General features: G+C 36.6%; 1 protein-coding gene across 1 annotated transcript; it reads left to right on the top strand.

The window, feature by feature from the left end:
- Positions 1-1,017: 1,017 nt before the first annotated feature.
- On the top strand, positions 1,018-23,557 carry LOC116308957 (fermitin family homolog 2). The gene is made up of 15 exons (XM_031719470.2): positions 1,018-1,391; positions 1,863-2,508; positions 4,170-4,203; positions 5,528-5,596; positions 6,739-6,846; positions 8,714-8,800; positions 9,725-9,769; positions 12,204-12,250; positions 12,913-12,962; positions 16,745-16,816; positions 17,802-17,899; positions 18,293-18,448; positions 18,531-18,593; positions 18,970-19,125; positions 21,426-23,557. Exons 1-15 carry the CDS (start codon positions 1,256-1,258, stop codon positions 21,711-21,713), a joined length of 2,055 nt encoding a protein of 684 aa, XP_031575330.1. The 5' UTR covers positions 1,018-1,255; the 3' UTR covers positions 21,714-23,557.
- The last annotated feature ends 499 nt before the right edge of the window (positions 23,558-24,056 follow it).

Below are 24,056 nucleotides of genomic sequence, written 5' to 3' on the forward strand. Positions count from 1 at the left end.
AATAGAGCAGTTTTGGTGTGACTGTGAAAAGCTCAGTGCCGTAAACGTGCCGTGATCGTGATCGTGATGCTTTCTAGAATTTTAATTGGCTGATTTTTTTCATGCGCAATATGATTGCTCTAAAAGTGCCGTGATCTTGTCGTGACCGTGTCCGCGCTGTGTTTACTGTATGCCGTGTTTCGGGTAATTGATTGGATGGAGAGTAAATTCTCGTGCAATGTGACTTGTCTGGCGTTTCCCTTGCTGTGTCACGACCGTGTTCGTGCCGTGAGCTTTCCACAGTCATACGAAAACTGCACTAAGGCTCGTCTAAATTACAACACTCGGCACTGAAGATAGTCAGCCCCCCACAGCCGCTTTCAGTGTCGTCACGCAACGCTAAGCGTTGCGTGACGACACTGAAAGCGGCTGTGGGGGAGACTACATCGAAGGCAGATCGATTTTCGAACAGCACAAGCCCGACAAAGACACCATTTCTGATTCAAATCCTAGCACTGTCCTGTTATAGCTTTTATGACATATTTGTCGACAGAATTCGATGATTTTCTGTAAGCATGTCTTTGAAGATTTCGAAATTCTAACCATCATCTCATAAATTCCACGAGTAACCTGGAACGAAGGATCAGTTCATTCTCTGCACTTGGGCCATAGGGCGTCTTGTCTTGTTAGGGGTGTACCGGCTTTCGCGGTTGTGGTATTTATCTCCTTATATGGTGATAAGAATCTGGGAGCATCAGTCAGAGCATCAGAATCGGAAACAGACCGAAAGATATCCGACTCCGACTGGTTAATCGGCGCTGTGCCGATTACTAAGTAAAATGGGCAGAAATTGCAAAATATCATTAGAATCTGTTTTTGGGAGGTCAAAACGTAATGCTAAGGCTTCCTCAAAACCCAATATGATTTTTTAAAACTTTAATGGAGCAAAGTATCGTGTTTCGTATTATTGGCGGGGATATGTTCGGAATGATATTTAAAACTTCGCCTTTGTTTCGTGTTTACCGGAGCGGAGCGGAAATGTGCCAACCATAAGGGTCACGAACTTGTGATGTATGCGTCGAATTGTGTCTGTGTTATTCCCCGCACAAATCGACATTTTCTATAATGGAAGTCCCAAGAAAGTAGTATAACCATTTTTTCCGGAAGTATTTCAATACGAAAGCTTTGGACGCGGGAAAATACCTTCACAGAAGAGTTCTTTTTGTACGGCCAAGTATCAAGGACGTTAACATTACCTGAGTAATTGACTTCCAATATGGCCAACACTGGTGGAAAGAAACCCTTTTGGAATTTATCCGTATATATCACTAGTTTAAGTACCGAAAAACCTGTTGAAGTGAATGGAGAAACCTTTGTTGGTAAACTTATGCTTGATTTAGTTGAAGGACTTGGTAAGCTAGCTGACTCTTGTTCTTTAGTATAATTTCAAAGTTTTTCAAAGGGCAAACCAAATAACTTGTAAGTTGCTCGGGTGTGGTATGCTTAACACTCGAAACGTCCGTGATGTTTTCGAATAAGATGCCTTTAAGATAGTTTTGTTTGAATTAAAGGTTTCATAAAGTTTTCATTTACAGTATTTTCATACACTGTGAGACAGTCATCAACAAATGAGCAGCAAGTAAAGCGTTTGGCGCAACACACTCGCTCATCGTCGCTTCATCGTAAATGAACATTTCTTCGATCTTTCATAATATGATCGAATTACGCCTTCAAATACTTTATAAAGCTCATTGAATTGAAGACCCAAAAATATTACCTACAATGGCAGCCTTTCTTGATGTTAATTTTTTAAATCATAAATATGATCAAATATGATATCGAGTCAAACGAATTAACAATTTAGTGTTGTTGTTGTTTTATAGACATTTCGGCAGACTGGTCCGATCATGGCTTATGGTGGCCGCAAAAGCGAATGTGGCTGCTGAAACCTCGTTTGACTTTGGATACTTGTGGCGTACAGGGAGATGCGAAGCTTCATTTCACACCTATACATAAAAAAATCCGAGTTCAGCTTCCTGATTTACAATATGTGGAAGTGTCTACAAATTTTTCTATTAAAGTGTTTGGAGCAGTTCAGGAATTGTGCAATGAACTCGGTATTCGACACCCCGAAGAATTATGCTTGATGAAACCGAATTCCCGAATGCTCAAAGAAGGCAAAAGAAGCGTACGAGGAAAGACCAAGAAGCGATTGTCGGGTTCTTCGCTGAGCTCAGATGATAATTTATCCCAAAATAGTGATGATAAACAAAGGGGTAGTAAAGATAGTCTGACTCCAACATATGGTACCATTCCTAAACATGGTTACACATCCAATGGAAGCCTTTCACCGGGATCAACATCCCCAACTCCTAGCTCCCCAGCCTACAGTAGTTTAAGTCCTGATGGGTCGTTTAATACCATAGATAACACACAGTTGTCTACTAGCCCTCTCATTCCCTCAACCGAAGCCGTAAATATGCTATATAAACCAAGAACTCTACAAGAAAAGGCCTACATGAATTCAGGGTAAGTGGAAATAGTAATCCCTCAATGCTTGGTTGTATACTAATTGCTACAAGCTATCCGATTTTCACCAACGACACATTCCTTTTTAACTTGTGAATATGCAAAGCATAGAAATGAGCTATGGTAAGGGTCTAAATATGCAAATTATGTGTCACTCACTGACTCAGTAGCTCAATCACTAAAATGTTGACAGATTTATATTTTCTGGTTTATCTCACTAATTCCAGGGTGCACACTTACTGCTCTAGATTGAGAGATTTAAAAAGTAGAACTCACAAATGCATAGAAAACTTCAGCTTAGGATTATATATTGAGGCCAAGAACAATAATTGTGCACACTTTTTTTGAAGTTGAAGATGAATTAAGAACTAATCTGCTAGAAATCAAGTGTTTTTGATAAAAGATTGTAAGTTATAGACTTCCCTTTCTGGAAAAAGCTTTTTAAATCAACTTCGGATGGACACATGAAATTAAGATTTTCTTAGTTTTTCATAGATTTATTTCAAATTGAATGAAAGATAAAAAGTAATACATACTACACCACATATTTAGCTTTACTTGCTAATGTAATTCTACAAAATGAACTTATGATTGTAAATCCAGCAGTGATTTCATACTGTGTTATTGAGGGAAGACTGATTGATTTCAAAATTATGGTTTTCACTTGACAAGCTAAAACAAATATTCAATATATAAAAATACAATATACAAAAAATATGTTTTTGCATTCCTAAATCTCTGGTTTTTATTTTTGAAGTTTAAACGATTGTTCTTTTTTTTTCAAAAACTTTTACTGTCTGTGTTTTTGGTTCTGTTATCTTTTTTATGTACCATTCACTTTATCAAATTCTTTCTTCAACACAAGAAATACTTATTAATACACCATTGCGAGATGGCGTCATTTTACTACCATTAACAATATGCAAATTTTCTTTCTTGTTTATTGGACTTGCCATAAATCTAAAACCAAATATCAATAAAACAAAATTATTTTGGTAAGACTTATGATGCTCTAAGGAAAATATCAACAAACAGTTTTGTGGGGTGAATACTTTGGATTTTTGTTTTTTGATGACGTCACATGAAAACCAAGAATTAATCCAATTTGACATTTACCCTAAAACCAGCCTATACAGTAAAGTAGTGGAGTTACACACTTAATTGGACAGTTCTGTCGATATGGAATTAATTAGGCAGCTATATAATTAATAGGTAATGGGATTTCATGCTCGGCCTATACGGCCTCATCCAATTTTGTCAGTCCACGGAATTTTCCTCCATGGAGTCCTATTACATATACTAATCATCATCATCATCATCATCATTATTATAAGGTGTTGGTTGCTCACAACAAATTTCTCTTTTCTTCAATACTGAGTATGAAACTAGTTGATATTTTCATAATAGTTTGTTTTATCAACCATAAATTTAATAAATATGATCGAGCTTTTGACCTTGTTGGCCATCCTCGGAAAAATGAAAAACGTTACCATTGACAAAGAAAAACACGATCAAACCATGGCATATGTGCGCGCGCATTAAATTAAATAAAATACAAATGCAACTGGTATTGAATTTTAATGGTGTAATTTTTCAGGCTTTGAATTAGAAAATTTCTTTTGCATTTGTTTAATTAAAAATTCTTTTATCTTTAAAAATAGTTGGCTTGACTCATCAAAGTCCCTAATGGAACAGGTAATCAATTTAACTTTGATTTTGTATTTTGCTGTGTTGAAGTTTTGATAAATTAAAGTATATATCAAGGAAAAGATTTATTTTTAAAATCATGTATAGGTGCACAGTGTAGTAGTATGGCTGCAGTATTTTTGTATGTGGTCTTCTCAGAGATATAAACATTTGAAGTATCCATATGCAAATGGAATTACGTAAATTTAAGAATGTTACATTTTGCAGTATAATTTGCGACAAGTTCTCTGAAGTGAATTTACCAGATCGAAATAACCTAAAAGTGTACAAAACCATTATTTCTGTTATATGTAAGTATATATTGAAAGTACAGCAGTACTTTCCACAACAGCGTTTCAGCATTTGCATTTTGATATTTCAAATGTTTATATCTCCGAAAAGAAAATTTCACATACAAAAAATACTGTAACCATACTACTACACTGTTTACTATAAGTGATTTTGAAATAATTTTTTCCCTCGATATACCAAGGGCGCCAGGACAGAAGGATTGGGTTTTAAATACTTTATGTGTGATTGTTTCAGTTATTTGTAGATTTCTAATTGAATTGATATATGTTTGTTTCTAAATGGATACTAAATAAGTGTTCACTTATCTTTCTATCCAACAGTCTTTCTGGTTCAAATCAGCTATACGATATGAATATATTTACCACGTCCACCAACGGTCTTTCCGGTTTGAATCAGCTGAACACTCTGAGTATTTACAGCTGCGCAAACATATGTCCATTCAATCAGAAATCTACGAATAACTGAAACAATCACACATATTTAAAACCCAATCCGTCTGTCCTGGTGCCCTTTGATATACTGTACATTTTAAGATCCTATTTATAATACTATGACCCAGACCCAAATCAGGAGCAGATTCATGATTTTGGCTAAAGGGGTTTGTGATCCCTGAAGTTTGAATTTGCTAACCAAAAAAAAAAACAGTCGGCAGATTTGCAAAACAAAAGAATGGTGTTCCAGCTTACTTAGCTGTGGCATTTAAGATGATCCAGTGTTGGAGTTCATACTTGCCATTTAGGGGGTTCAAGATCACCTAGTAAACTAAGGGGATTTGAGTTGACATTAAGGGTGTTCATTTGCAATTTGGGGGGGTTTGGACAAATGCACCTAGATCTGCACCTTTGTGGCATTTTTTATGTTATTTGTACATAGTAAAATGTAATGGTGCATATATTCTAAAATTGGACCTATTCCATAATGAATACGTTCTGCCATGGTTCTCCTACAGGCATTTTCATTTTGTCTTTTGGTGATAAATTGATTGAATGTTGATAATAATACAAAAATATTTTAACTACAGGAGGTGCGAGAATTTGATACATTGCTGCTGAAGTTTAAATACTACACTTTCTTTGATTTAAATCCAAAGGTAAGGAAATACATGTACATGGCTATAAAAAGATCTTATTCATAATATTTGATAAGACACATGAATATGGATACAACTCAAAAAAGATTTATATATAATCTAGGGAAACATGGTCTTGCACAAAGGAACAAGATCTATCATCTGACATATGTTACCAAACAATGTGAATGTCACTTTAGCCTTTTTAATCCTCAGATGAGTTACTTCATGACTTTTTATCATTATTAAGCCTACTTAACACATAAATTCTTATAACACAAAGCTTTTTTATCCGTATTATCCGTCGAAGGATGCCTGACGCCATAGCTTTTATATTAAATGCTGCCTAGCCGATTTCTTAAATTTTACAGCAACTTGAATCGGTTGTAAAACAAGAAAAATAAAAGAACAAGCTTCATGTAAAATGTTTTAACCAAAATGTCATCTTACTTGAGTTGCCATAGTACAAAAAGCGGAAAATTTGTTGTCCTCAAAGACCTTTGGCTCGAAGATACTGTACTGCTATTGAAAGCAAAAGGCAAACAAACAGTATTAGGCAAATAGTTTAGAAATGTATGCTCTTGATCTGGGATTGCATGGCTTTCAAAAGCATTTAGACACATCTTGTCACTTTTGATTAGTATGTTATCTATAGTAGAATGATTCCATTCATGAACAGGACAGAAAAAACAAAAAACCCATAAATGAACATTGCCTCCCCCGAGAAATGTAACTGAACTGTTCATGACCTTGATGAATAGTTCCATGAATATATATAACCGCATCGTTCCTACAAAGGGGCATTGTTGGTTGAACGAAGGAAGACCATGAGGCTGCGCAGTGGTCATCTGTGCATAATGTAATAGAACAGACCGCTGCCCAAGTTTGTTGGGTGCGCACGTTTCTGAACTGATGACGTAAAAATCCATTATTGCAACAATTGATCGCAATTGATCGAGATTTTTTTTACCTAACGTGTCCAGTACCTCTTGTTCATGTATAAACAGGATACTCATCAAAATTAGTGTTGTTCCTCGCTTTGCTTGCGGCAATAAAGTTTATCCTTTTATGTAAAAAAAAAACACAACTGATTCAAGATGCTATAAAATTGTAGGTGGTATATCATATCATATATATGGACCAATGAGACAATATTTTCTTAGGTAGATGATATCAGAATTAATCAACTTTATGAGCAAGCCAAATGGAGTATTTTGACAGAAGAGGTTGAATGTACTGAAGAAGAAATGATGACCTTTGCAGCAATACAGGTAAAAAAATGAATATGGCATGTGAGGCACAGACCCTTGCATTGTGATATCTATTTAATTATATCCATTTTGAAATCAATTGCAAATCCTGCAATCTAATTGACTTAATCTAGAATGGCACCCTTTTGTATTTTAAATTTCATTGTTTTGATGACAGTAGCCTTTTAGCATGAATATTTATGACATAACAGTTACCACTTCCAGTTTGTTAAAACCAGTCTTAATATAAAAACCGGTCCGTAAATAATATAATAATGTATGTAAACTGCATAATTATTAGGTTTTCTTCTTATTGCCAGTATTATTGCAGGAGATTTCAAAATGGATATAATTAAGTTGTAACTGATCTTTTTCATGCAATTTTTGTCTGAAATCAAACTTGGGATTAACAAATAATTGCACTCCTGCTACAGTGGTCGTGCAATTTTGTAATCACTCATTTGATTTCAGACCAAATAGCACTCCGCTCAGTTCAATTACCATTATTAATTGTTATTTAAAGGGATCATGGGACAAAATCATTGTTTTTCTTTCCCCAGCATTCTTTTGTTAACACTAACCCCTACTATATATGTTGTTTTGCATTTGTGTGCAGTTATACAAATGTTTTTGTAAAGCTTTACAACAGTTTACATCATTACGTTTTTTTTAATCATTGGTTTACAATATTCCCTTTTGTAGTGAACAGAATTAAACATGTGCATATAGCTTTACAACAGCTCAAGTTTTTTTTTCGTTATTGGTTTACAATCCTCTTTAGTAAGAAACAAACGTCAACACGTGCATGTGGTGAAACTCAAACTGTTTGTTTTTTCATATCATGTCATGAGGGCTCAAAAAAATAAAGATTAAAACTATTTCAGTAGTCTAGCAACAAAGCATAGATTGCCTAAGGTCCTATCTCTCAATGGACTCTTTCAAATCTAATTTTCATGAATATGTGTTGCGGGCATTTCATAATCCCAATGAAAATAAACCTTAGTTTTAATTCCATACATGGCAGTCATAATTGACTTCTTTTGCTTGTCAAGACCAACATTAATTAGGTAAATCAGTTTTTTCGAATACAATAACAATTTCCATTTAAGAACCAAGAATTATTTTATTCTTTTATTATAAATTTGATGTTCTCCTTTATGTCTCATATGATTTACTAGCAATTCTCTGGTTGAGTAAAAAACTGGGTAAAGTTGGCGTTGCAATGCATAGTCCCTAAAGCAGTCCCACATTAACGTTACTGTGCTGCCATCTTGACCCATTTTCCCCTTCAACTTGGGAATGGCTTATAATAATATTCAGATTCAGATTCCTTTTCCCTGTCCAATTATTTAACAGTAGCCCCCCCAAAAAATAAAAAAATTGCCACATTCAGTCTTAGACTGCCTATTTTACTTACATATTTAAACAAGAAGTCCTTCAAATTTGCTTTTTCTTTTTTTACATCACCATTATTCAGCTGTCGCACCTAATTCTCCCCGCGTTTATGACGTACTTATTCAACCCCAATAAAAAATGATGTGACTAAAACACTGAGGAAAAATATGTTAAATGTTCTGGTAATTCATGTTATAAAATTCGTTTTTAACTATTGTCTTCATACTTACCATATTGTTTTAGCTCAGTGGATGTCTGTTGAGTAAGTGACGTCATAATCGGTGAATCAGGCGGCAACTAAGTAATAGTGGAAAGCATGTTAAGACAAATAAAGAATGAGACAATTTAGTCTATATATTATTACCTAGGATGAAAAATCTGGCTTTTAAAAGTGGACTATTTTTGTGCTAGTCCCAGGGTAGTGATGGTGCAAGGTCAAGTGGCACTATTTCTTAATCAAGAGTAACTTATTGTACAATATGTATATTTTCAGTTTCAAGTTAAAATACTTTCAACATCACCACAACCTAATGTAACTGAGGATGATGATGACATTGATGCTGCCCTTAATGATCTGCAGGTACATTACAAATTATTGGTTTTAGTACTTTTTCATGAGAGCAACAGTGTTTTATCAGGTTTATATTTAAAAGGCATAACCAACTGCCACATCTACATAAAAGCCCTTAAAAAGTTAATGAAAATAGTGTTTACTATTCTTTGATATCTCTGTTCATTGCTGATCAAGATATTTAATGTAGAAATTACAGAATGATGATGTGATCAAAGGGAACTGGTAAAACGTCAGATCATCAAATATATATCGCGCTTACTCTGAATTATCAGAATAATTCTCATATTGTGTTATATTTACCAGCTACAGGAAATTCAGTCCATGAAATTTTTATCATACTGTATGTCATATTAAATTCCAAGACCACCCATTCCCCTACTGTATTCTAAGCTACACTCAATAATATGGTACCACTTGTCTCCTCCTATCCAAAAGGTCCCATATTATGGAAGGGGGGTCAAATTAACAAGTAGATATGAGCTTTTAATGTTTCTGTCCCATAAATTGGGTCATCACATAAATTGTCAAAGTAGTGTGGATCCACGAGGCGTAGCCGACGAAATTATAAAACTGAAGTCTATTTGTTTCTTACAATGACAAAAACGATAAAAGCTTCTAATTTTTAGCGCTCGCGACAACCAATGTAAAGAGTGCGCACTCGTTGACGTCAGCTTTTTCTGAACCAATCGGCGCACGAGAAATTTGTAAGTTGTAAAAACAAGAATTTCGTTCTCTTGAAAGTTTGAGTAGATGATGGGGATAGTGATTATGTGTATAATCCTCTTTGGTTAACTCACAATTGGTTTTAAAGTGGATTAGTAATTATTTTCCTTACAACAAATGAACAGGAAAGGTAAATCTGAAAAATGGAGAAAAAAAGATTACAGATGAATTAGTATACATTAATTAACAACACTTTTTTTTCCTCAGGCAACACTTGAAGGATCTTCACTGACAAACACCCCTGTTAAAGATGTAAGTCATTTGCCAATATTTTACACTCAACCTCAACCTGTATTTTAGTTAAACATTATCTCTATAATGTTATACAATCAATCCAATGTCATGAAAACTGCTCACCGGAAAAGACATTCACACCACAAGAAAATACATGTGGTTACTAATGCACTCCCTCTAAAGCTCGATACTAGACAGGAGGCAAACTCTGAAAAAGTGATTTTTCAGAAATGTTCTGAGTAGAATCAGGAAACATGGCTTACAATATTGGTGTTATTGTCCTGATTAAGAAAAAAGCCGTTTCCATCTCGAAATTTTTGGTTTTAGTGGTTTAAGTTATGATATCTGTAGGCATTCGCTCCTGCAACATGAAAACGAGGCTGGACCTTAAAAATCATTAAAACCCGTGAAAACGACATACAAACACTGAACTTTACTAACATAGTTCCCTTAAACTTACGCAATGTAGCTTTACGTTTTCTCTACCCTTTCGCACGTGAATGCATAAATAGGGCGTCACTGAGCCCAGGGTCGAAGACGTCACTTTTGATGCAAAGTTCTTGCTGATAAGTTAAAATTACATCTATCAGTGCCTTGCTAATTAGCCTGCAGAGCAGGCCTTCTTTTCATGGGTTTGAGAGAAAGAATCGGGGTTTAGGGGTTCCTGTTTCGACCAATGGTCCGCGAGAAAAATGGGACTTCTCGCTCGTTCCAAAGTTCCCCCAAAACCCCGGTTTTTCCCCAAACCCACAAGAACGCCTGCTTTGCAGGCTACTTGCTAATCCGTTCTCCAATTTTCTGTATCCTCGTTGGATTGGATGTAATAATTGCTAGGCGCCCGCGGTGGCGCTTACTCGGGGTCTTCCGTGTTTAAATAATAAAGTTGTCGACCTTCAATTCCTTATTAATCGTAGATCATCGCCAAACTTGATATGTAGAAGGCTAGTGCAAGAAACACGCAGATTTTTAGCAACTGCCCGATTACATGCACTCATTTCTCTGGTCCAGAATTTGGGCTAATGGCTCCGCTTTCTGTAAGACGTTTTAGATGAAATGTAGATGTTGAATTTGCTAGTTTGCATTCATTCCCATGAGAATAAAATAACAAGACACGGCGGCCATGTTGAATGATATAACAAAAGAAACTAATGATGAATCTTTTGTTACATTCATCCAACATCGTTGCGGTGGGAAAACCATCAATATCTAGCTATTATTGTTGTAAAATAACCCTTCGATAGCTTCGGCGTCTTGTTGGTAATAGTGTGCTTTGCCAAATAGTGAAATCGCTGCAAGTATTAGTATTAAGATGAATAGAATTACCCAAAGATGTTCCTCTTACCTTTACGTTAATGTTCACATCATTCAGCCGACCATTCAATCTCCCATGTAATGATGGAGCTCAAAAAAACACGTCAGAACCCCATGATGTCATCAAACTCGTTTTCGGATGTTTATTGAGTTGGGGTCTTGGTTTATAGGTGAATTAGATTTGCGTAGCGTGGACAATTTGTCCTGCTAGTTAGTGGTAAAGGTAGTTGTATAAATCTGAATTGAGTTCATGAATAATAGAGCTAATACAACACGATAACTTGAGTTATCACACTGATCCTTTATGGCTGGTTCAACATAAGCATAAACATAAGCGTGTGAAACACAAGTGTAAATCGGCATATAAGCATATAAGCTAACAATGTTCTTCTCCAAAGTCGCAGGTCACACTTTTTGTCATGCATTAGTAGGCTCTTGCTTTTCTCCAAAGATCAAGAAAGATTTTACCATCAAATGGAAAATCCTAAATATGTATCATAAAGACCTACACCTCCAGAGTTTCCCATTTTCTCTGCCAAGACTTGCCACGAGGCAGAATCTGCCAGCAGGGAATAATTTGCCTTGTCTTAACATCTAAATCATGCATTTCTGAATGAACTATGAAGCTCACATTTTTGCCTTTCGACCCGAGCCGCCGGATTAAACTATCGAAGATTTAGTCCAACAGATAATGAACTGTGTTTTAAAGACCTAAATAGGGACAGGTTAAAGAACATTTGGAAACGAATTTGTAGATAAAACTATTTGGCATTGTAATTATATGAGAGACTCTCGGGAAAACTAAACTATTTCACTCGTGTCCAGACATTAAGTGTATAATATACACATTAGCTATGAAACTTTTCTTTTCGAACATTTGAATTTGTAGGTTTATGAAAAGCAATTACAATTATCTCAGAAGCGATTTCCTAGCTCTTCTGCGATTTCTTTGAAATGATATCGTTTGTGCACCATTCTCGTACCCAAAGCCTTCTCAGCTTTCTAACAAATAATCGAAATGCGATTTTTTGTTGAGAAGGGTCTGGGTAAGAAAATGGTTTGTACACATTAAGCCCGATGCCACGGATACAGAGCTAAATCCTGATGAATCTGACTCATACATTTTATTTATTCTATTTAGAATCTCACTGCTGTCCCAGAAATTAAGGATTATCTCAATCTTATCAAGTAAGCATTCTATGTTGTACTCTGAAGTAGTATGTGTAATTTTAATATGTGGGAAAACAACAAAGCGAGACCACAAAGGCCAAATCTCAGAAATCGATACAAAACTCTCTAAAATCGATCTCCAATATCTTAGAGAGTTCTGTAGTTACTCCCTCATCCGGCATCAGCGCGATAAAAAGTGTCCAAATCTGCGGCACGTCGCTATATATATGGTTATAAATACCAGTCTTCAGAATATATCATTTCACCTTCCCTCCTCCCAGCAGCAATGACCAACCCTTTTACCCAGCTGATGCTATTCCTCCCTGTCGCCTTCGGATTTAACCTGCGTCACATCCGGAATTTTCTTCGTAAATAATTTACTTACGAAGAAAATTCCGGATGTGACGCAGGCTACTTCGGATTCAGCTATCCCATATGTTAATCAGCATGAGCCAATAGGGTACCCAGAGTGATGGTGCCGGGTTAAAAATTACTATGCTATGCTATGCTATATTACCATGTTATTCAAATTTTCTACATTCTTTGATTTTTAAGTGCTCTTTCAAATGGCGTGGGCTGTTTTAATGAAAGAAGATCTAATTATCGGATTTAAAAATCTCATGCTATGAAAGAAATCTATAACTTCTATCTCTGAAGCAATCGGTTTTCATTTAATATAGGCAGAAAGCTTTTGGAGTCAAAAAAAAGAAGCATTGGTTCGTATTTAAAGGTAAGTAATAAGGCATCAAAGTTGCTCCATACTAGGCTGACTTTCTTAGATACTTATTGGATAACAGCATCGACTTATCCACTGGATAAGGATTTATCCGCCGGACAGCCCTATCACCTTTCGTATAATGTAATAAGTTCTGTGTTCAAGAGTAGCCTCGACTTTGTGTGGAATATTAATGTATTCCAGTGAGGGTCCGAACTGCTGAAGTTGTGCATTCTTTACTTTACTGAATATAAATTTCATTTCAAAACTTGTCGTTAAATTTGTCTTTCGTGATTTCTGTTTTTTTTGTTTGTTTTTCGTTTTTTTCCCCCACAAATGAAAACATATAAAAACTGGCAATAAATTAATAAGGATAAGAAAACACACATTTGGTATTGTTGGCCTCGCATATTACGCTAGTTTAGTAAGTTAATAATCTCCAGGTAGTTTTCTTTCTGGTGCTACCCGTAAAGTATTTTTTATTTTTTATTTTATTTATTTATTTTTTATTTTATTGCGGGAATAAAGCGGTTAATATAAAAACAAAACTTCTATGTAGATAACAAAATATTTTTATGTAAAAGAAGCCAAAACAAATGGTACTGGCTTTGCTCGCTGTGGAAGGGAAGTTCGAGCTTCTCGCTGACATTACCTGAGCCACTTCAAAAGAGCGAATCTGATGTCTAAATGACATTAGACGGACAAAATTAATCTATGGGACTAAAACATTATTCATATAGGGCACATCAAAAAAGCCTTTTGAAAGGAAGTGGCTCAGGGAATGATAGCATTGGGCGCCGGTAATGAGCGGCGGGAGGAGACCAGTTATACGGTTCACCAGAACTAAACGTTTTAGTATGAATTAGGCATCAACAATAGACAAGGAAACCATGATACGCACATGGTAAGCACCTTCGGCACCTTCAGTCACAAGTCAAATATTGCGTTTCGGAAAGTTCTGACTAAGCTTTTACCTTATCAGAAACATAACGAGGGCAATACGAACGAGAAGGCGTTGAAATGACTACGCCTTTAGCTGTTCATTTACAGAAAATATTCATTTATTTGTGTCAATAGTTGTTTTGCCGTTAAGGTGAATATAAGTATTTTTAATTGCTTTTCTAATTCGAGATCATGATAATTTCCCGACACGATCCAACAGCAGTCTCCCTAGCAGAGGCTAGTTTTGTTCTTGGGCACTGAATTCTTCGGCAAAGTAGTTTCCAATTTAATTAATTTAATTAATTTTACTTGAAAAGCGAAAGAAAACTACATATTATCCAATACAATATCAGGTTTAGTGAAATTTACGAATGTCTTTCGATCAAATCCAGATTTTGGAGAATTCAGAATTTTTTCAGGACAAAACAGCTCTAAATAGACTTGAAGACTGGTAAAAAAATGGTGAGCAAAATAAGACTTATAAGCTTACTTTTACATCTTTTCCTTAACGATGCCCGTTTGGTTTTCCATATTAAAAAAAGTTTTTATACACTGAGAGGCTCAGCTACCTCGAACTGCAGCCACTGGAACACAGAAGAGAGATGACTGACCTTGTTATGCTGTACAAGATAAGGAATGGGTCTACAGAAACCCAACTTAAACAGCATCTGCTTCCAGCTACATCAACCTACAAGACGCGTAGCTTTGACAAGAACAACCTCGTCCAACTTACGGCACGCTACAAGCAGACCTACTATAGGTCCTCTTATCTACCAAGAACTGTAGAACTATGGAACAGCCTACCAACTGAGCTGAAAACCACGCCAATGTCCTTGGCGAAATTTAAAAAGTTAATTTCTGAACACTATGACCAGAAATTATCATCATATCAGCCACCTCAGTAACTCATTATAAAATATATAGCATAGTGTAGCATTTTTGATATGTAATGTCATAACTTTTAGACCTCTTTTAGACCTCTTGCTATTTCATACTATTTTAGTTTTACTACAATAGGGGAAGGTTGTCAATTGGGAAGCAAGTCCTGTATCTTCCTCCTGTCACGTTTTATCATAATAACCTACTTCTTTTTTTTCCTCCCCTTTTTATCTCTACATAACTATGTTTAGTTCACTTAATTTATTAGATAACGTATTGTACCTCAGGTTGTAAATAGTGACGAATAAACTAAACTAAACTAAACTAATCACTGTATGAAGTGTTTACTCGATATTCAGGACGAAAGTATGATATTTTTACGATTATTTTTTGGAGTCTGTGACGTCATACACTCAACATCAAACATTGCTACATATATTTCTTTGTATATAAATCCTTAATTTATTTTATTCCTATGAAGCCCAAAGGCTGGCTAATGTGCTTATTTCACATTACTTGTGACTATAATTTATATTTTGGGGTGTTTGGGTATTTCTTTCTCCCTTTACTACTGATATTTTGATCATAAACTACAAAGAAATGTATGGAGCTAATATAGGTAAGTTGTAGTGCTTGGGAACGAGGTTATTCCGGGCGAAAGCCGGGTTCGAATCCCAGCGAGGTCGGAAATTAATTTTTCCGAATTTAATTCCAAGGGTTTTCGCCCGGAATAACCTCGTTCCCAAGCACTACAACTTACCTATATTATCTTCTACTATTTCATTAGTGCCACGCGGTCCACATACTCTCAAAGAAATGTATGGAGCGATGTTCGATGTTGAGTGTATGACGTCACAGACTCCAAAAAAATAATCGTAAAAATATCATACTTTCGTCCTGAATATCGAGAAAACACTTCATGCAGTGATTATTGGACCTTTAAAGAGTATTCTTAGGAAGTTTCAGCTGAATCCAAGTTTGAGCGATTTTCGTCATAGTAGCACTTTAAAATTGTTTTATTCCTGTTAAATAAGCCTTAAGTATTATTCGAGGATCTTAAGAACTATGCTTCCTAGATTTTGAGCTTCCAATAGTCACTTTTCATCTGTTTTTATTGGTGGAAACGGAAATCACGAACATCAAAGGTTGTCTTGTTTCCTTATTCACACGTCTCCTTTGGATTCTTAGAGTCTCTGAAACCAGTTAACCCGGTTTTCTTTTGCAAGTAAAAATTAATGATTAACTTGTGTTTTCAAAGTTTTGGAATTGCCCTATTCGCGAAGCGACAAGGCTACTGAACTACCAATCATAAGCGAATTACGGAAAAATGCCCTCCTTCATTAGCCAATCAGCATCGAGTAGTTTTGTCCTGTATGTGATAACGAAAGTAATGCCCCGTCCACACTATGCCAGACAAATTTGAATCCGCGACTTTCACACCGAAACCGAAAAAAACGTTTTCCGTCCACATGAAAACGGATGAAATGTTTCGCGTCCACACTAGTCCGATCAGAGGCCGCAAAACAATGTCCCATGAAAATCATGACGTCATCGCATTGGAAAAGTTTCGGATACGAAATGTTCTCCGTCCACACTAATACGGCTAGCCGGCTTTTTTTAAATTGTTCCACTCTGAAGACCGTATTCGAAAAAAATCGTTTTCGGTGAAGAATTGTTCCGGATTCGCCCGGACTAGTGTGGACGGTGGGGCTAACCGAATAAATATAAATTCGGATTCAAATTTATCCGGCATAGTGTGGACGGGGCCTAAGTCAACGAAATGCACAGAAAGGGCACATGGTAGTATTCGCGAGTTTGCCAAAGGCAGTTTGATTACTTTCGGTTATATATCCCCTTGTACCAAAACTCTCAGCCAACTCAGTTGCTAAAGTCCAATGTACTTTAGCATGTGTAAGGTACTTGCACGGAAAAACTCTATATACTAAATTTAAAGATGATCTATTGACTATATACAGATACCATACTAACCATGCACAAAAGCCAAGAAGAATCGTATGGACAGCCTCTTCAAAAGACGAACCTTAGAGGTAAACAATTATTTTATCAATTGAAATCAAGAACTATTTTTGAACTAAGTAGTTTTGTGTTTACAGTAACGATGAAAAGGTAAATTATACATCGTGAAAAGATGAAAAAACTTACTGACGTTGCGAACGCTAGTCCTTCGTCGGAGTAAAAGACTCTTTTACTCCGACGAAGGACTAGCGTCCGAAACGTCAATAAGTTTTTTCATCTTTTCACGGTGTATAATTTACCTTTTCATCATTACTGTTTCATTAGAAACACCGACGCAGCTCACACTAGTTTTTAGCTAGTTATATCTTTTTATAGTTTTGTGTTTGTAGGGTTTTCCCATATTACTCTGAACATGATTTAAACAATAAGTACCCTTTATCGATTTTTAAAGTTTTTTTAGAGAACAAGCAGAGATTTCGCCGACGAAACTTGAGCCTGCATTTGTTTGTTTTTCGCTACTCGCTATCTATCACCATAGTTGATTACTATGCTATCACAGGATAGATAGTGGGTACGTTAGCCAATCAAATTGCAGGATTCGTGATAGTATGCTAGTAAGTATATGCTAAGTGTATATGTATACTTGCTGCAAAAAGGTCTCATTAGATATATGTATCGATGTATACTACAACCTTTCTGCAATCAAGTGTATATATACTATGCATATACATGTTTAGCACAGCTACTTAGCGAATAACCCTGCGAAGCATAATTTAATCTTATAGCCAGTATATGACTTCGAAACGTCGGTTTCTTTCGCATGTTTTACTTGTTTTTGCAATTCAAAGTCGCTATTGACTACATTTTACATTTACGAAATTACAAGCACGCCCACTCTTCGAGGCTTAAGTGCTCGGGACTATATAGAAAGAAAAAAGAAAAACAGAGCATATATCATTTCTCGGTGGCAGACGAACGTAGTCTCTGGATACGAGATTGACGTAGAGAACAACATACCACTGTACAGTTGAGTTGATTGGTTTTATCGTTCTGTAGGATGCGAAGTTACCACTGATGTTAATGTGCACAAGGATAGGTACCACATAAAGCTGAGATTACAAGATGGTGAAGACTTGGAGATAGCTTGTCAAACTGTATGTAATGAAAAACACAGAGTTATTGTGTATTATGAAATAACTTCTATGAATGTCGCGTTCTGATTGGTTTGGAGCGCGTGCTTTATGAGAGCACATTGCACGTGCGCGTACTTTCCGTTGCGTCATTCCTATCTATTATTCATGTATTTTATATTTCATAAAAAAATAAAAAACTTGCTTGTTGTGCTGTGTGTAGTCATAAAGCACTTGGGGATTAGCAGAACACTCGAGAAGTGTCCAGAAGCACTCCGCTACGCGTCGTGCTTCTCCTAACACTTCTCTCGTGTTCTCTCGTGTTCTGCCAACCCCCGCGTGCTTTATGACAGCACACAGCACGCGCGCGCGTTTTCTATTTCTTCAATATTGAAGAATATTTATTTGTTTGTTTAGGAGACGCAATATGCTAAGTGGATGGCTGCATTCCGCATGGCATCTAAAGGCAAGACCATGGCTGATGTGACCTACAATTCCGAGAAAGCTGGCATACAAGCTTTTTTGAGTATGCAGCATGACAAGGGTGAATCTACTCCCACCAGCCCTGGACAGGTATCTACTTTCTTGCTTTGGCATGCAAATTGTGATAGAGGAATTTTACAAAGCTTTATTCTGCTTTGCACTTTTGTTTTAGATTCAAATACAACCGGAAGATTTTGTTGGACCTAGAATGTTGAGAAAATATAAGCCGAAGCAGGTCAGTATTAAGAATAAAATTACACACTTGTACACACACTTGCCTCACACAGCCTTATCTCAAAAGCACAGTTTGCGGAGAAAGCAAGCCTTGTTAAAGGGGACTGGAGCATGGTGCTTCGAAAGTGTTTTGAATTTTACCCTTTCTAAAGCCCTATTTTCCGCATTTTTAAATATTTCCGAGTATAAAAGTGTTTTTTTTTTTTTTGTAGTTTTTGTTTGTTTTATTTATATTTGTTTTCGTTTGTTTGTTTTTTGTTTTGTTTTCGTTTGTTTGTTTTTTGTTTTGTTTTACGTACATATTTTTTGGTGCTACTACTGCTCCTTTGCTTTCCTTTTTCCTATGACACTCAGTTTTTTCGTACTTTTGTATTCAGATAGCTGCACGTATTTTAGATGCACATACTTCATTACAAAAGACATCACTCGTAGAGTCCAAGATGCTGTACATTAGAAAGTGGCAGTCTTTACCAGAGTTTGGTACTTCCCACTTTATTGTGAAATTTAGATCCGACAAACCATCCAAGAAAGAGGTTAGATAAATATTGCTAACATCAAATGTTGTAAGTGTACTGACAGGGCAGAAAAATGGTTTTTGGCCTTTCGCCATAATTACGGCTTTACGTTTTTAAGCTCAATATTTTGTAAACACGTTCTTTTCGACCCAAATAGCAAAATATCAAGTGCGACCAAAATTTAGTGAATGCGTATTTGAGATATAAAGCCGTGTTTTTTTGGGAGAGGTGATATTTTTATCAGCATGAGAAAATCTGATATTTTCATGAACACTTAGTAAATATATTCTAATTTCGTCACAATTTTCGAGCAGCAGTGACACAAATGAAACGCTTAACAATTTGGAGTATTAAACTCAGTTAAATAAAAAAAAAATCGTGAAAGGAGCGGGCTTGTCGTTTTTCTGCCCTTTCTTGTGTACTGCTTTGTTCGTTCTTTTTTTTTTTTTATGCATCACAGGAAACCTTGGGAATGCTTGGGTTTTAATTGATCGCGAGTCAATTTTTGTCATGCAACAGTGCCAGGAATTTTCTAAAGCCAGATAATGTGTGAATAATGTGCCAATACCTTTCAAATGGTACATTTGTGAGTCCATGTTTTGTGAGTCCATGTTTTGTGAGTCCATGTTTTGCGAGTCCATGTTTTGCGAGTCCATGTTTTGCGAGTCCATGTTTTGCGAGTCCATGTTTTGCGAGTCCATGTTTTGCGAGTCCATGTTTTGCGAGTCCATGTTTTGCGAGTCCATGTTTTGCGAGTCCGGCGATTCCATGTTTTGCGAGTCCGTGTTTTGCGAGTCCATTTTTTGCGAGTCCGTGTTTTGTGAGTCCGTGGTTTGTGAGTCCGTGTTTTGGCAGTCCATGTTTTGTGAGTCCATGTTTTGTGAGTCCATATTTTGTGAGTCCATGTTTTGTGAGTCCATCTTTTGTGAGTCCGTGTTTTGTGAGTCCATGTTTGTGAGTCCGTGTTTTGTGAGTCCGTGTTTTGTGAGTCCGTGTTTGTGAGTCCATATTTTGTGAGTCCATGTTTTGTGAGTCCATATTTTGTGAGTCCGTGTTTTGTGAGTCCATGTTTTGTGAGTCCGTGTTTTGTGAGTTCGTGTTTTGTGAGCACGTGTTTGTGAGCACGTGTTTTGTGAGGCACGTAGTCCTGTTTGTGAGTCCATGTTTATGGCAGTCCATGTTTTGTGAGTCCATGTTTTGTGCAGTCCATGTTTTGTGCAGTCCATGTTTTGTGAGTCCATGTTTTGGCAGTCCATGTTTTGTGAGTCCATGTTTTGTGAGTCCATGTTTTGGCAGTCCATGTTTTGTGAGTCCATGTTTTGGCAGTCCATGTTTTGTCAGTCCATGTTTTATGAGTCCATGTTTTGTGAGTCCATGTTTTGGCAGTCCATGTTTTGTCAGTCCATGTTTTGTCAGTCCAGTTCAGTCCAGCGCAGTCATCCTTTTACAACATGCCTTTATCTTGATTTGTTAAATATTTCTATTAAGAAAATAAGGTTTTCACAATATCGAAAAATTACTTAAAGCCTTAGGTCCTGGCTAAATGTTTTATAAGGTGGAAAAACTGCCAGGAAACATCGGGAAACAATGTTTCCATGCGCCTTGGAAACATGAAATGTTTCTGCCGAACAGCAAAAACATTTTTTGCGTCTTGGAAGCAAAATTCGTTGCACGCAGCAATGTTTCACATGTGGCTAAACTGGGAAACATCGAGGAAACATGCGCGCGGTAAACATATTTTTGAAAACATGTTTCTTCGTTTAGCCAGGGCCTTAGAACTCGGGAGCTCTTTACATTACGTCAGTCCGAAGAAAATGAGCAAATTCACGTTTTTACCTATCGTGCTTTGCGAACCCGTGTCACACACCACCTGGCTCAGATCAGTGCTGGGCATCATCCCACATCGAACATCGAGATTCCATTTCATAATATAAATGTCTTGTCAACCCTTTGTTGAATAAGAACGTCGTGTTTGTATGAAGTCCGAAAGTAAGTTGTGCTTAAACTTCATAAGCAGATGACGCAAGACGATTGAAAAAACGTTTAAATATCATATGCTAACATCTTAGTGAGCGAGTGAGTGACATATTTGCATATTCAGACCCCTCACAACAACTCGTTTCCACGCTTCGGGTATCCACGAGATAAAAAATACAAAAATATGAATAAAACGTTTTGACGTATGCTACGTCGTTAAGCAAGATATAAATAGAAAATACTACTATATAAAGAGAAGCGGCCCTCGGTCTTGAATTTCAATGCAAACCCTCGCCCTAGCGTATTAACCTTTACATAAAATATTTCTGTATTTTCTTTAGGAAATCCTTGGAATTGCTTTTAATCGAATCATGAAAATGGATCCGAGCAGTCGCGAAGCCATCAAAACTTGGCGCTACAGTGTCATGAAATCATGGAATGTCAATTGGGAAACAAGAGAAATGATTGTACAGTGCGAGGGTGAAACTATCGCTTTTAATTGTTTAAGCGCAGATATCAAATCCATCCACGAGTTTATTGGGGGATATATTTTCTTGTCCATGAGAAAAGACGTCAATCAGCCACCGAGTGACGAATTGTTTTTCAAGCTCACTGGAGGATGGCTTTGAAAAAGTTTTCTCGGTTTCCGTTAAGACTTGACCACGACTTTACTTTACATTTTTTGACTTGTTCATGTCATCGTGAGACTCGAATATAAGTTTTATATCACATTAGTGTTGTAAGTGTATTCCAATAGGCCTCAAGCATGATGACGTTTTTTACCTACACTTCCAGAATCCCTTTCGATACCTTTTTTGTTACGCTAATTATCATAGTTGTGGCTATTCTCAAAGGAGTTTTAACACTTGATAGCCCAGGCTCATAGTTAGCGTTCAATAACTGAATCGATCGAGAGACAGACAGACAAAGATTATATGGGTACTTTTGAATCCTCATTTTTCTGCTCTAAAATCAATACAATCAAATAAAACTCTCACCGTGTGTTGTTGATATATTGAACAGCCCCATGGCTTAATTTCAGCTCATTTCATTAAGGTTTAGATGGCGCTCCCCCATGTCATGTTTTGTTTTGTGTATATCACCCGAGGCTACCCTCGAGAGTTTCCGATTTTCCTCGGTCCAGGCTCTCTCGAGAAAAAAGCGGTTTTCGGGTGGCAAAAAAGTCAAGAATCAAAATGGCGTGCTGAGAAGCCGAATTGTTATACTCATTTGGGGATTGCTTCTCAAGAATAATGGCTTTGTTAATTCTGTTAAGGTGAGAGCGTGACTCAGTTATCTCTTCAAAGAACTGCAGAAGAAAGTATTCAACTGGAAACATTTTTCGGCAAAATAATTGGCAGAGTTCGACCTTTCGAAGGTCGTATTTTCTGAGTCGTTTCCTACCTTCCTTCCTTTAGTGTATAATGGGGGAGCGTCATCTAAACCTGAACCAAATGAGCTGAAATTAAGCCATGGGGCTGTTCAATATATCAAAAACATACGTGAGAGTTTTATTTGATCGTATTGATTTTAAAGCAGAAAAATGAGGATTCAATAATATCCATAAAATCTTTGTCTGTCTATCTCCCGGAGCGTATAAGGGTTCTTTAGGGTCTATTGAAAAAGGGTTATTTTATTCAGTTGCGATTGAATACCTGAAAAATCGTTTTGAAAATTGGTTGTGGATCCGACGTTGGATTGACGAAGAATTAAAAAACCTTTCATGTCTTGGATATTAGATTAAAAATTCAGTGTATTGTCATCGGCTCCATGGCAGTGACATTTTACAGTGAAAGCAAATAACAAAAGTATAGAGGACGGTTTTAAGGACATTTAATGATTTTTGAGTAGAAAGTAGTAGAGGTTGATTCATTGTGTGGAACCTATAATTAGCAAAGTTTGCGCTGACGTCACCTATTGTATACCAATCAGAGATCTATCTACAATCAAGAGGTCTTTGTTTTAATGGTTTGCAAATTTGAATAAGAAAAGATTCCTGATGTCAATGTACATGTTTGTTAACAGCGAATATCGCTCATGCAACATTTCCAAAACCTAAACCTCTCCCTAAATTAACAATCAAACGACAGAAATGGCACACGAGAACAAGGTTTCTTAACAGCGATGTTGCAGTGAGAAATTTTTCACGCAAATGTGTTAAAGAGAATACAAACTGAATAGTGCATTCCAAGACTGAAGGGCATTGTGGGGCTCGTTAATTTGAAATAAAAAGTAAATATACAGCAATTAACTCAGTACATGTAGTTAGTATATTGTTTCAGATGAAATACACTAAACATAGAATAAATTATTATTAATCCTACTTTAGACAATGTCACAATGACCTACAATGCACTTGGGACTTGGAATGCACTATTCAGTATGCAGAATTCAGTATTCAATATTTGTTGAAATAACTGTAAACAAACGGAAAGCAAAACGACGAAACCAATATAGAACCAGACTGGTACTATCCATTGCTATATTATGTTAGGATACAGGAATAGTCTAAGGCTGCGTTTACAGGGTACCGGACGAATTAGCTGTGTTATTCTTACGCCTAGCCGTGCAAATTTGGGACCTGCATAGTCGAGGTTGAATTTTTGACTTGCACGTATATAGAATTGACCCGTACCGTGAACATCTTGTCTAGATGACATTTACACAGCAAGCCGTAGGGAGTATGCTTTTTGCCATTCTCCTATGCAGCCGCTATTGATGGTTTTCAACCATTTCCAAGAGAATGTAATAACAAAAGACACAGCGGCCATGTTGGAGAATATAACAAAAGAATTAATTGACAATTCTTTTGTTAAGTCTCTCCAACATGGCCGCCGTGAAAACCAATTAGCGTCGTCACACAATGCTCAGTCCCCCAATTAGTTACTAAGGGGAGAGAGTGTTTCATGACGACACTAATAGTGGCTCACATAGGAGACTGGCTTTCGGATAATCTGATCGGAAAACCACTA

Source organism: Actinia tenebrosa, unplaced genomic scaffold (genome assembly GCF_029948245.1).
Source record: "Actinia tenebrosa isolate PJP-AT-01 unplaced genomic scaffold, QUT_ActTen_1.0 PGA_scaffold8__29_contigs__length_14323225, whole genome shotgun sequence".
Classification (NCBI taxonomy): domain Eukaryota; kingdom Metazoa; phylum Cnidaria; class Anthozoa; order Actiniaria; family Actiniidae; genus Actinia; species Actinia tenebrosa.